General features: G+C 41.9%; 1 protein-coding gene across 2 annotated transcripts in view; it reads left to right on the top strand.

Annotated features, from left to right (window-relative positions):
- LOC141227055 (tetraspanin-2-like) overlaps window positions 1–14,604 on the top strand; it is a 255,304-nt gene that overhangs the window by 89,007 nt on the left and 151,693 nt on the right. For both annotated transcript variants that reach the window (XM_073667198.1, XM_073667199.1), the window contains exon 2: window positions 13,794–13,899. In XM_073667198.1, coding sequence (XP_073523299.1) covers window positions 13,794–13,899 — 106 coding nt within the window. The remainder of the gene's footprint in view (window positions 1–13,793; window positions 13,900–14,604) is intronic.

Consider the following 14,604-nt stretch of genomic DNA (forward strand, 5'->3'; position numbering starts at 1 on the left):
AGATACTGAGGGAGTACCTTGCCGACCATACCAACGTCCTCCGTGATTCCTCTGTGCCTTATAATTATTGGGTATCCAAGCTGGATACGTGGAATGAACTGGCTCTCTATGCCTTGGAGGTCCTGGCCTGCCCTGCCGCCAGCGTTTTATCACAGCGGGTTTTTAGTGCCGCTGGTGGAATTATAACTAATAAGCGCATCCACCTGTCAACTGAAAATGCTGACAGGCTGACTCTTATAAAAATGAACAAGAGCTGGATTGGGCTAGACTTCTCAACACCACTGAATGATAGCAGCATAACATAAACTCAAATCCAGTGTCTTTTCTTGGGAGGTGTATTCCCATGTACCTTTTCACACCCACACATGGGTATACGCTTCCTGATTTTGTCTATTTGCTCTTGTCCTCCTCCTTCTCCTCATCCTCCACCACCATATCACCAGGGTGACCGTGGTCCGTGATGCAACTCCCACATAATTTTTTTAAAGGGTGTTTATGATGACTGTAAAAAATTTTTTTTATACAGTATGTTCATGTATACCCCCCAGGGGTAAATGTCAGCCCATACACTTAGTGCATGGGCATTACAAGTATGGCAGGCCCGCTCCTTTCTAATGGGAACATTTTTTTATGAGGCCCTCCTCCGTGTTTCTTTCAAGGGGCATTGAAGTTCCTCCAAATTTTTTGGCAGCCCTTGCATTCACTGCATAGGCCAACACTATGGGAGACTCTCTCCTTTCTAATGGGAATTTGTCGTTACTGTGGCCCTCCTCTGTGTGTCTTTAAATTCTTAGTGGGATTTTTCCTAAAATTGGTCAGTCGTTGGACTCACTGCATACCCTATAACTGTATAGCAGACCCTCTCCTTTCTAATGGGAACATGTCGTACCTTGTTACTGTGGCCCTGCTCCGTGTGTCTTTAAATTCTTAGTGGGATTTTTCATAAAATTGGTCAGCTGTTGGACTCACTGCATACCCTATAACTGTATAGCAGACCCTCTCCTTTCTAATGGGAACATGTCGTACCTTGTTACTGTGGCCCTGCTCCGTGTGTCTTTAAATTCTTAGTGCGATTTTTCCTAAAATTGGTCAGCCGTTGGACTCACTGCATACCCTATAACTGTATAGCAGACCCTCTCCTTTCTAATGGGAACATGTCGTACCTTGTTACTGTGGCCCTGCTCTATGTGTCTTTAAATTCTTAGTGGGGTTTTTCCCAAATTTTGGCAGCCCTTGCAGTCACAGCATGGGCATTACCACTATAGGAGACCCGCTCCTTTATAATGGGAACATTTTTTTTACTGACACCCTCCTCTATGTCTCTTCAAAGGGGTATTGGGTTGCTTCCAAAGTTTTAGCAGCCCTTGCAGTCATTGGATACGCAATAACAGTATAGGAGACCCACTTGTTAATAATGGGAACAACAAAGCAAAGTCGGCTGATGGCTCTCTAACAGTAGCTAGGGCCGACTGCTGGCCTTTTAAGAATAGTAAGGACTGTCTGATGTCCCTGTAAAAATAGGCTTTATGACTTTCAGAGTCCCTCCATCATAAATAAAAAAGGATGTGTCTGATGATGTGTCACACACCACATTGCCAGATAAGGTTGTAAAATGTTAAAATGACATTTCCCGGTGAATGCATTTGTCTTAAAAATAACGTAAAAAAACAAAACAAAAGGATCTTTCTTTAGTATAAAAAACAGCGTCACCAATTTAACCTCAATGTAATCACATTGTTCAGCTCATGCACCTCCTCCATCTCCGAAATGACCACATCAGTCACAAGCTGACAGCACTGCAGCACTGCCTTGGCCAAGCGGCAACAGGCTGTGCTGAAGATAACATGCTTAATGCTTAATTGACAAACCGCCCAGCGCTGCAGAGTTGTTGAAAGCTGTAACACTGATCTGTGGCTCTCACCGCTGAACATACAGCCAGGCATGGTCGTGTGTGACTATGGGCGGAACCTGTTGACGGAAAAATGACAGGCGGGGTAGATACGGTTTCCCTCTATGCCAGTCCTTACACTGAGCTAAAGAATATGGCTGTGGTGAAATACAACTCCCACTGAGAAGCTATTTCAGATTGAAAAACATTGTGCCCACCAGAGGATTTGATTCTGAGGGCTAACTTTTCTCACCCGCTCAAGAGCCCCATAGCAGCTGCAAAGTTATCGCTATCATGAACTCTCCTGAGGTAGAAGCCAAGGCACACCAGAGGATTCTCTGGTGGGACCGTCCAACCCTGCCGAGAAGCAGTCCTGGCTAAGAAAAGTGTGTGGGAAGGTTCCCGGACACTCTATGGCTGCTTTTTTACTGAGGAGGAAACACACGCAAACTCTGGGAGAACATACAGAGTCCTTGCAATTGTTGTCCTTGCTGGGATTTGAACCCAGGATCCCAGCCCTGCAAGGCTTCAGTGCTAACCACTGATCCAATGTGCTGCCGTTCACCCTCTAATATCTAACAGGCTGGAGAAACTTGCACCTACTGCCACTCTATCTTCACCTCCTTTGTGAGAAAATGTATTTGGGCAGCCACTCAGTCTACCAAATAAAATTCCTGAGAAGGAAATTGGGGATGGCTTCGCTACTGGTACTGGGGGCAGTGCTTATACCATGGCGTCGTACCATAGTTTGCTGGAAATATTCCAGGCTGGTAGGAGGCAAGCAAATTCCCACAGAAAAGTACCAGCAGTATATGTTCAGGCCACATTTCAAGTGCAAGCAGCTTTAGAGGACTTCCTGGGAGAAATGACACGCAGGGTAGATACGGTTTCCCTCTATGCCAGTCCTTTCACCGAGCTAAATACAACTCTCAGCAAAAAAAGTTGTGGACTGGCTCCGTACCGTCCCTGGCCACATTCACCTGTCCACGTGTTTGTGGTTAGGCGGTCCTTCCCAGTAAGTGCACTGGGGAGGGCACGGGTAATGCTGTGGGACCCGTGCTTGTGGAAGGCGGAGGCGATACCGGGAAATATAGTGGCGGCTGGGGACCGAGTATGGACACCCGGCTGCCGCCGACATGAGGTTGTGAAAAGCTTCCGCCTCCGCAAGCTTAAAAGGCCATATTTCAAGTGCAAAGAGCTGCCCAGAAATCTGTCAGTTTAGTGTTGTGGCCTGTGGGTGGGTGGGTGGCTGGCTGCATACTTGCACTTGCATTCCAAGTAACAGAAAAGTAAGCAGATGGTGGCCTCTATCATCATCATGGCCTCACCTCGGCACTATGAACTCTCCTGAAGGAGAAGCCAGGGCCCGCTGGAGGAGTCTCTGGTGAGCCCGTCCAACCCTGCCGAAAAGCAGCCCTAGCTAAGAAAAGTGTGGGGGAAGGTTCCCGAGCACTCTATGGCTGCTTTTTTAATGTGGACCGGCCGCCGCCGGCATAAGGTTGTGAAAAGCTTCTGCCTCCACGAGCCTAAAAGGCCACATTTCAAGTGCAAGCAGCTGTCAAAAATTTGGCAGTATAGTATTGCAGCCTGTGGGTGGGTGGCTGCCTGCATACTTGCGCTTGCATTCCAAGGAATGGGGTAGGGACAGCTGAATGCTGCAGTCGGACAAGGACGTGGACGGTGATTGTTGCAAGTCTGCAACGACAGGTGCATGGCGGGAGGCTTCTTCACATGCGCCAAGGATCACTTATGATGGACACACTTTTAGGCAGTGACCTGGGAGTCAGAGATGTTTCCAGAGGTCTTCCCCATGCTGTTCCCATGTCTTTTCAGCACTGTATGCATGTGTCTGATGATGTGTCACACACCACATGGCCAGATAAGGTTGTAAAATGTTAAAATGACATTTCCTGGTGAATGCATTTGTCTTGGTTGAAAGAAATTCAAAAGTGCAAAAACGCATCAAAAACGCTACGTGTGAACATAGCCCGAGTTGTGGAGGAGTATTTTTGTTCTTGGTTATTTATGTTGCCTTATATACAAGTCATTACCCTGGAAAGGATGTTCGTTAACATATTTCCCAGGAAAATCCATTTTGGTTTCATTTTTGTATGTTTTATTGTGAGTCCGTATTGTGGCGTAATACTCTGACCACGTTGTTGACAGCAGTGATCTGGGAGTCAGAGATGCTTCCAGGGGTCTTCCCCATGCTGTTCCCATGTCATATGAGAACTGTTCCCATCGATTTGGGCAATTTTTAGGCCCTCTGCAGACCGCCGGGGGGAGCCGCCTGAAAATTGCTCTAGTTTCCCATAGACTTACATTGGGCTCTTTGCTCGGGTCGAGCACCCGAGTATTCCAATTTGCTCGACCCGAGCAACGAGTACCCGAGCATTTTAGTGCTCGCTCATCACTAATGATAACCTGTGGCGTTACTTACGCCAGAAATCTTGCTCCACTTGGGGACTAGAGTAAGAGTTCTGACATGGCACATGATGGCTCACGTCACGTGTCAGACGTTCCTGATTCATTAAGAGGAGTGCGTCTCTTAATGAAGCATGCCTGACTCCTACATGACCCCCCATCAAGAAGACAGCTGATCTTGATGAATCGAGGCACCAAAGAAAAAAAAAATATTTTTTTGTTAAAGAGAACCTTTCAGCATGATACAGTAATGTAAAGTAAAGGCATGGCCGTGATGGCGCTGTTCTATAGATTAAATCAATACTTTTACTGGAGAAATCTGCTTTGTTGTTTTTCTTTAATCCACATTTAATGTTTTTCAGTACTAGTTTTAGCTGCATGGGGCGGAACTGTGGGTAGGGCCTTCGGCTCCTGCCCCGGCCCCTCTACCTGCCTCTGGTGTCCGTATGAGAGGTCACTACTTTGTGACTTTCCTCCTGTTTAAAATCTCACGCCGGCACCATCGTTGCCTTGGGCAGTGTGTGCACAGATTGATCTCCCAGCGGTCTTCAATAAAATGGCGCCAGTGACGATAAATGCGCAGATTGAGATCTCAGCTCAATTATGTCCTTTAGAGACTTAGTTAGGCCGAGATCTAAATCTGTGCATGCGCCGCCACCGACACGATTTTATTGATGACCTACAGGTTTCAATCTGTGCAAGCACCGCCACCATTTTTTTTAATTTTAATCATTGTCTTGCATATGTAATGATTTTACCAACAACCATGTGATGTCTTATATGTGATTTCATTGGTGTGGTGGGTGGGAGAGTAAACAGTTGTGCAGTCATTTCAGCTGCAGCTCAGACAAAGAACGCCATGTGTGTTTGAAACACGTAGTTGCCATGGTGCTTTTGTAAATAGCATATTTTAAAAAATCTCCTATTTTTCAATAAATCTGCAAATTTACAAGAAGCTGGATCAACTCTGTGTTATGGTCATATTCATACCTGGTCTGGTGGATCTTGTGCTTCCATGCGCCTAGCGCTTGGGTGACCTGGTTTTTCATTTTTCTTATATATTTTTTTGAAGACTGCCGGAAGATCAGTCTGTTCCCACAAGTCATTTATTAGTGGAATGTGAAACTGAGTGTGTCAGGAACGACACTGGCAGGATCATACAATATCCCACCACTGTCACCAATTTGGCAGGGATTCGGCACACGCACGATCCCGATTACTCACTACATAGCTATCGGCAAGCGAGCAGTGAGCGTATGGCGTACACACCTCCGAATTCCAATGCATGGAATATGTGTATATGCCCCCATACGATCACTTCCAGCTTCACGATAGCCCAATTAAAATTATTTGCTGCCACCACCAATCAGTTTTAAATATTCAAATACAAGACAGGCCTGAATGGACGCCTGCTTTCCGGTAGCGTATATGGCTTCGGGGGAGGGACAATTAGAAAACAGAAGAAACAGAACTATTAAATTTTATATTTAATCCAAAAGGAAGGCAGTGTTTATGAAAAACATACAAAGATTTTACAAAGGGGGACAATACAATACAGAATATACAGTTACACAAAATAAAAAGTGATTAACAGAAGAAACTACTAGACAGATCGCAGAGACGATTCAGTTTAGCTAGAGGGGAGGCGCTCCAATGGAGCGTTATCGAATGGGACCCGTGCTTACAAAATATGTATCTCCCGACATGAGTACAGACCCTTCTTCAGCTGGATCTTTTATGCCGAAGGGGGGACAGTGCCCACACACTCCCTTGTGATGACCTCATGTGGGCAAGTCTCCACCTTCATGGTGTTATTAAAATATCTAATTTCTGTGATAACTTCTCGCTGGGTGATCGCAGAAGTTCGCAAATTATACCATATTTTTTATTGCGAATTTACCTTTCTTTAGAGACAAGATATGTCCTGGCTGCTGTCCGTTATTTTGGTACTTTTGTGTTATAGCTTACCAGCAGGGCATGCAGATATGGAAAAGTAAGCGTATTATTCCTTAACTAACCCTGACGCTAAAAATATGTGTCCCATCGCGATCGGAATTATAGAACTTCCGATGTTCCATATTTCATGTCGGTGCCTGCGAGACTGTAGATTGAACACATATGCAAATGGGGATGTGTGAGGTTGGGCAGATATCCTTTGAGGCTTAATGAGTGATTTCCTCTTTCTTTCAATCTCTGGTTCATATCCTAAGGTGTCTATTTATCACAGGTCTCTGCTAAGAGCTCCATTCGTATGGTAATTAGCCTGGAGGATTGAGTTTGCCACTTCTTTGTACACGGCTATTTGCATAGTAGTAACTGGCTAGAGTGTGACCTCTTGCTCCTTCCCAGTAAGATAGGGGAGGGGGGATGAGGGATTTGGAGGAAGAGAGAGATCTTCAGCATTTTCTATGACAGAGTGCACAACTTTATTCTCAACAATAAAATGTTATGTTTTAAAAGTGGTTTGTCCACTACATTGAGTGATAGTAATTTAACCTGTTGCCTATTGTGTCCTGTACTAAAGGGGTTTTCCAGGTTTGTCATGAAAGTCTGCAGTCACTTTATATGTCTACAGACTTATGAATCCTTACAGTGTGAGCACCGCACACTGTCAAGATTCTCCATTGGCAGCGATTTGCATACATTCAATCACATGCTGACTAGACAAGTTCGGCTTCGCTCAATTCACTTTTATTGTGGGAGGCCGTGCACAACTAGTTGGATGGAAGTATGCAAATTGCATACTTGCAGTCAGGTGACCGCCCCGCTGGTACTGGAGAATCCTAACAGCGTGCGGATTGAAAAGTCTGCACCCATAAAGTGACTGCAGATTTTCATCCCAAACCTGGATAACCTCTTTAAGGTACTCAGTGATAATATTAACATGACATTTAAATAGCATGACGATATACATAAAAAAAGCAATGGTGTAAGTTTTTTTTTTCATTTATCCACTTATAATAAATCATATGTGCCATTGAAAAAAAACAAGTCATCCTGCAAAAAACAAGCTCTCAATCAGCTACGTAGATGAAAAAAAATTAAAGTCAGATCTCTGAATGCAGTAATGCAAAAGCAACAAAAAAATCCAAAATGAGTTTACTAATGTAGAGGCGTTAACCCTCCAGTACTAACGTGGTTACTATTCCAGCTGGCACAAGTTCTGTCCCAGCTACAACACATCCTTTTGCCAGACTTTTACAAACGTTTAATATGGTTCCAGGTCTCAGTGAGCGCTTATCACACGGACGTTCATGATCTCAGAATATATAATATTCACTATCGGTATTATTTATCCTGTATCAGCACGGTAAATGAGATCTGTAAAAAAATAAAAATTAAGAATACGATCGACCTAAGTGATATCTGAGTAATTCATATTAATTTACAGTGATTTAGTGGATGTTTGCCTACGCTTATGAGTGTGCGGTGGGCCACTAGTGAGATATATTATTTCTTGTGGTTATGATGTGAACCACAAAATCGGAGCAGTATGAAGATCTTTTTCATAGACTAATCAGGTCCATGTAAAAGCGATCTTTTGCCCAACACGAAGCAGGTGGTATGTATAACTGAGTCCAAGCCACCACAATGTGCACGTTATCTATCCTATCTATTTGTTTTGAATTTTTCTGGAATTATAGTATACCAAATATAGCAGCAGTGATACTCAGGGATATGTAATGCAAAGTGTTGATAAGTTGAATAAATAGTTGAAGGGGTTGTCCGGTCTAAAATGGCAAGTCTGCGGTCACTCTATGTGACTTCAGACTTGTGAATCCTCCCATCATGTGTACTGCGCGCTGTGAGGATCCTCCGGTGTCAGTGCCGGGAACGACAGTCATGTGACCACAAGTAAGCGATTTGCATACTCCCGGCCACAATCCGACTAGATTGGCATGCCTCGCTCAATGGAAGTGTATTGAGTGAGGCCGGAAACGGTCTAATCGAATTGTGGCCGGGAATATGCAAATCACTTACTTTTCTGTCATTTCCGGCACTGACACCAGAGAATCCTCACAGTGTGCAGTGCGCATGATGTGAGGATTCACAAGTCTGCAGTCACGTAGAGTGACCGCAGACTTGTCGTTTTAGATCGGACAACCACTTTACATGAACATTTGTATTTTCAGGCAACTTGATCACATTTGGAATATAATGTAATACACTATCTTTATATAAAATGGATATGGCCTTATCAGCGAAAAATCTCTAGAAGTTCCAGCCAATAGGTGTCTCTCTTCTATATTGCTGTCAACTGCTTGTTCTCAAGTGTAATCCATCTTTTGCAGCGCAGTCACAGAGACATTACATAAGTTGGGGAAGGCTCAAGGCAAGCAAGCTATTAGACATTAGCAGGTGCAATACATACTAAGAAGTTGGGGAAAGAAAGTTCCAGGTCTTATAGTGCTGGCAGAATGCTAATGTAAAGGAACTGCTCACTCACTTAATACGGGAACTAAAGAGGAATCAGGACAGTTCCTGTATGTTTGACTGGTCTGTGCATTAAAAACAGCTTTAACTGGGGCAATGCTGCAGAGGGACATGCTTATAGTCTTTGGTAATGACAAAAAGTAGCCGCAATTTTTATTAATTTGACATTTCTGTTGGACCTTCACTTGATGACTCGCTTGATTTCTTGTTGCCATAAGGCTTCGGGTACACATACCTGGAATTTGATAGTGTCTGTAAAGCGCTGAGGAATTAATGGCGCTACAATATATAAGTATATAAGTTACTACTTAACATCACTCATAATCATAGAACTGAACTGAAACCGCTGCACATCTTTCTCGCTCAACCTGCCGCTTGAGTGATGTAACAGATACAGCAACAGTCATCCGTTCTCACGTGCTGCACCAATTCTTTGAAACGCACTACCCACGACAGTTCGATAAATTCCCAATACCCACAGTTTTAAGCGTACCCTAAAAACCCATTTCTTTAGACTATCGCCTCACCTCACTTATCTAACTGTCCTAGTTTGGCCCATATTAAAATTTTCTTCAACTTCATGTTCATACCATCCATGCACTGATTAGCCTCTGTCAGTACTGTACACATACTGGCTGGCGACCAGTTCATGTAGTATTATGTACTTACCCTATTTAGCATATTATGGCTGTATTATACGATATATGTACATGTTACCTTTTGTGTCTCCCCCATTTCCTCATAGACTGTAAGCTTGCGAGCAGGGCCCTCACTCCTTTCGATATGAGATATGCTTATTCTGTATTGTCTGTATAAGTCCCCCCTAAAATTGTAAAGTGCAGCGGAATATGTTGGTGCTATAAAAATAAAAATTATTATTATTTTCAGTAACATTTTGGCTTCAGAGAATTCTTGATGGCTGGTAGTAAAGCCTTCAACGGTTCCCCTCAGATTTACACTTTTCCATCTCGAGAATCACTCAACCTCTCACATTTCTTTGTGACATGCAACTTGTGATTATTGAGCCATTGATTTACTTACAGCTTATTAAAGAAGCACTCCTCCCATCAAAGTTTTTATCCTCTTAATATATTGCAGGCATCATATTATATAGCACAGTGTACTGACAATTGCTCATTTTACCTTTCTACCCAGATAATTCTTCTCTTTTCTCTGCTCTAAGTAGAAACAGGAAGTCTCTTGTCCCTGCCATTAACATTCTCCTCTTCAACTCCCTCCTCCCCCCTGTCAGGGACTTTTGCAGCGATTTATGACTCATGCAGGGAAAATTTACCTCCTGTTTCTACATAGAGCTTAGAAGGATTCAGCTAGTCAGTTTTTAATCACGTGATGTCATTGACCTAATGGAAAAAAGAATTAACTGGGTTTATGTGCAAAGTGAGCAATTGTAAGTACACAGTGCTGTATAATATGATGATTGCAATATATTAAGAGGATTAAAACTTTGAAGTGCTTTTTTGAATTTAAGTTGATGTTTAATGTTGAAATAAACCATTAAATTCCCTTACTGCCCCCTATCTTCGACCACTGAAAATCTGAAAAAAATCTGCACTTTGTGCAATTTGAGTAGAATTCAGTTTCACTCTAATTTGTTCACTCATCTGTAGTGTTCTTTGTTCTGTTATGAATAAAATATGCATATAGGTGATTTCAAAGTCTTCACATTCTTGTTTTTCTTACATTCCACCTCTTTTCGAATTGGGGTTGTAGTTGGTCTATATGTTTTATTTATACACAGGGTGGTCCAAAAGTAGGTGGCCAGAACATAATAACATTTATTTTGACTTATATATAAAATTATATTTACTAACACAAACATAACATTGACAATTAAATTTTATTCTGAACAATAATACAAAAGCCCTTAAATTTTATCAACGCAGGTGCTCAAACTGTTTTCCATTACAATTTGCACAGCTTTGAAGTCGCCTCTTACGCTTTGACAAACTTTTTTGCACAAGTCTCTTTGGGTATTAATTTCTTGAAATGCTTCTCTTATGTCATTTTTCAAATCACTGACACTTTTTGGTTTTCAACTCTAAACTTTTGTCCTTGAGTACTCCCTAAAATAAAAAATCAATTGGGGTCAAGTCTGGTGAACGTGGCCAATCAAGTGGGCCTCTTCGGCCAATCCATTTATTAGGAAATGTTTCATCAAGATACTCGCGGACTACTCTTGAATAATGTGGAGGGGCCCCATCTTGTTGGAAATAAAGGTCATTTGAATTAGGCTGTTGCTGTAACTGGGGAACAACTTGATTCATTAGAATTTCGAGATACTTGTCTGCTGTGACTGTTCCATCAAAAAATATTGGTCAAAAAACACCAAAACTTGAAATACCACCCCAAACATTGACACCAGGCTCATTTAGTTGTTGCTCTAATGTTAAATGCATGTTCTCATTATACCAGTAAATACAATTATGCCTGTTAATATGGCCGGATAATTTGAAAGAAGCTTCATCACGCCACATAATGTTATCTAAAATTACTGGATTTTGTTTGATAAATCTCCCCCTTCATAACCTTATTACACTTTCTGTCGACCTACTTTTGGACCACCCTGTATATATATATTTCTATATATATACCTATATATATACACAGTGGTGGCCAAAAGTATTGGCACCCCTGCAATTCTGTCAGATAATTCTCAGTTTCTTCCTGAAAATGATTGCAATCACAAATTCTTTGGTATTATTCTCTTCATTTAATTTGTCTTCAATGAGAAAACACAAAAAGAATTGTCCTAAAGCCAAATTGGATACAATTCCACACCAAACCTAAAAAAGGGGGTGGACAAAAGTATTAGCACTGTTTGAAAAATCATGTGATGCTTCTCTAATTCGTGTAATTAACAGCACCTGTAACTTACCTGTGGCACCTAACAGGTGTTGGCAATAACTAAATCACACTTGCAGCCAGTTAACATGGATTAAAGTTGACTCAACCTCTGTCCTGTGTCCTTGTGTGTACCACATTGAGCATGGAGAAAGAAGACCAAAGAACTGTCTGAGAACTTGAGAAACCAAATTGTGAGGAAGCATGAGCAATCTCAAGGCTACAAGTCCATCTCCAAAGACCTGAATGTTCCTATGTCTTCCGTGCGCAGTGTCATCAAGAAGTTTAAAGCCCATGGCACTGTGGCTAACCTCCCTAGATGTGGACGGAAAAGAAAAATTGACGAGAGGTTTCAACGCAAGATTGTGTGGATGGTGGATAAAGAACCTCGACTAACATCCAAACAAGTTCAAGCTGCCCTGCAGTCCGAGGGTACAACAGTGTCAACCCGTACTATCCGTCGGCGTCTGAATGAAAAGGGACTGTATCGTAGGATACCCAGGAAGACCTCACTTCTTACCCCGAGACATAAAAACCCAGGCTGGAGTTTACCAAAACTTACCTGAGAAAACCTAAAACGTTTTGGAAGATTGTTCTCTGGTCAGATGAGACAAAAGTAGAGCTTTTTGGGAAAAAGCATCAACATAGAGTGTACAGGAAAAAAAAGAGGCATTCAAAGAAAAGAACACGGTCCCTACACTCAAACATGGCGGAGGTTCCCTGATGTTTTGGGGTTGCTTTGCTGCCTCTGGCACTGGACTGCTTGACCGTGTGCATACCATCATGAAGTCTGAAGACTACCAACAAATTTTGCAGCATAATGTAGGGCCCAGTGTGAGAAAGCTGGGTCTCCCTCAGAGGTCATGGGTCTTCCAGCAGGACAATGACACTTCCAAAAGCACTATAAAATGGTTTGAGAGAAAGCACTGGAGACTTCTAAGGTGGCCAGCAATGAGTCCAGACTTGAATCCCATAGAACACCTGTGGAGAGATCTCAAAATGGCAGTTTGGAGAAGGCACCCTTCAAATATCAGGGACCTGGAGCAGTTTGCCAAAGAAGAATGGTCTACAATTCCAGCAGAGCATTGTAAGAAACTCATTGATGGTTACCGGAAGTGGTTGTTCGCAGTTATTTTGGCTACAGGTTGTGCAACCAAGTATTAGGCTGAGGGTGCCAATACTTTTGTCTGGCCCATTTTTGGAGTTTTGTGTGAAATGATCAATGATTTGATTTTTGCTTCATTCTCTTTTGTGTTTTTTCCTTGCAAGCAAATTAAATGAAGATAATAATACCAAAGAATTTGTGACTGCAATCATTTTCGGGAAGAAACTGAGTATTATCTGACAGAATTGCAGGGGTGCCAATACTTTTGGCCACCACTGTATATCTATATATATCTACGCCAGATGACCTGGCCTCCACAGTCACCAGACCTGAACCCAATCGAGATGGTTTGGGGTGAGCTGGACCGCAGAGTGAAGGCAAAAGGGCCAACAAGTCCTAAGCATCTCTGGGAACTCCTTCAAGATTGTTGGAAGACCATTTCCGGTGACTACCACTTGAAGCTCATCAAGAGAATGCCAAGAGTGTGCAAAGCAGTCATCAAAGCAAAAGGTGGCTACTTTGAAGAACCTAGAATATAAGACATATTTTCAGTTGTTTCACACTTTTTTGTTAAGTATATAATTCCACATGTGTTAATTCATAGTTTTGATGCCTTCAGTGTGAATGTACAATTTTCATAGTCATGAAAATACAGAAAAATCTTTAAATGAGAAGGTGTGTCCAAACTTTTGGTCTTTACTGTATATATGTGTTACTTTTATCCAATCCCAGGCACTTTTCCTATCTCCTGTCCTTCCAATCACTTCCATCCTTACCATCATCATCTTACCTAACAAGTCAACATGGTCTTCTGTAATGGTCTCTTTGGTGATGTTTTCTTCTTCTTGTTTGGAAATGATATTGAAAAACTATAAATTTGTAAATATAAGTAATGTGTTTTTATGTCTTTTTTTGTCTTTTGAAATGTGACAGTAGTGTATAACATGATTGATCCGCTTTTATATACCACAAAAGCCTGGTTTGTAGACATCTTATATGTACTGAATATTTTTTATTGTTTTACACGGTTTCCCTTTATATATTATAATATAATATTATTATTTTTTTCTGTATTTACAGCTTGCAGGATCAGCCATAATTGGCGTTGGATTATGGCTTCTTCTCGCTGGGAATATAAAAGACTTTAGTGAAGGTGATAAAGATGTCTATACATTCTTCTTAATTGGTAAGTGCCATTAACATGATTGTCTTTTTTACGTTTGCTATTACATTGCATTGTATATATTTTTGTTTTTTTTTGCAGAGAATTAAAAAGTGGAATATACCCCATTATATTGCATTAATAAACACAGAATCCTAACCAAATTAACATAGCCGGACTTTTAACATTTTAGCAATATAAATTGTAATGCATATGTAAATGTATATGTAAATACAAACTGCAGTTTTCAGAGTTATATAGTTTTAAAATAATTAGCCATATTTCCTTTACATTTCACAAACACTTGCTAATTTGTGTTGGTATATCACATAAGCGCCAAGTAAAAAAATGTAAGTTTGTGGGTGTGACGTGAAAAAAAGTGGAAAAGTTCACACAGTATGAATACTTTTTTAAGGCTCTGTATATGGCTGAAATCATACAGCTACGGACTGATACATACATACTGTCCCGCCAAGTTCTCCCCGCACGTACAAGGGGAGGAAAAGAACGGTGGTTGGCTGGGGAGGTTAGCCATTTAGCTTTACGTCGCAGAGAAAGACTGTGTTTCTTCCTTCGGTGACATATGCTGAAAGGGCAATATGTTTGTAAATATGGGGACCGTGGGGGGGATAAAAGATGGCGGCGCTGAGGATCTGTGTCAGTCCTCGGCATCGCATTAACTGGTGCTGACCCACCCTCCCTCCCTTGAATTGATACGTCGCAGCCTCA

Source organism: Phyllobates terribilis, unplaced genomic scaffold (assembly GCF_046119375.1).
Source record: "Phyllobates terribilis strain yellow unplaced genomic scaffold, ASM4611937v1 Scaffold_2__4_contigs__length_985480577, whole genome shotgun sequence".
NCBI classification, from domain to species: Eukaryota; Metazoa; Chordata; class Amphibia; order Anura; family Dendrobatidae; genus Phyllobates; species Phyllobates terribilis.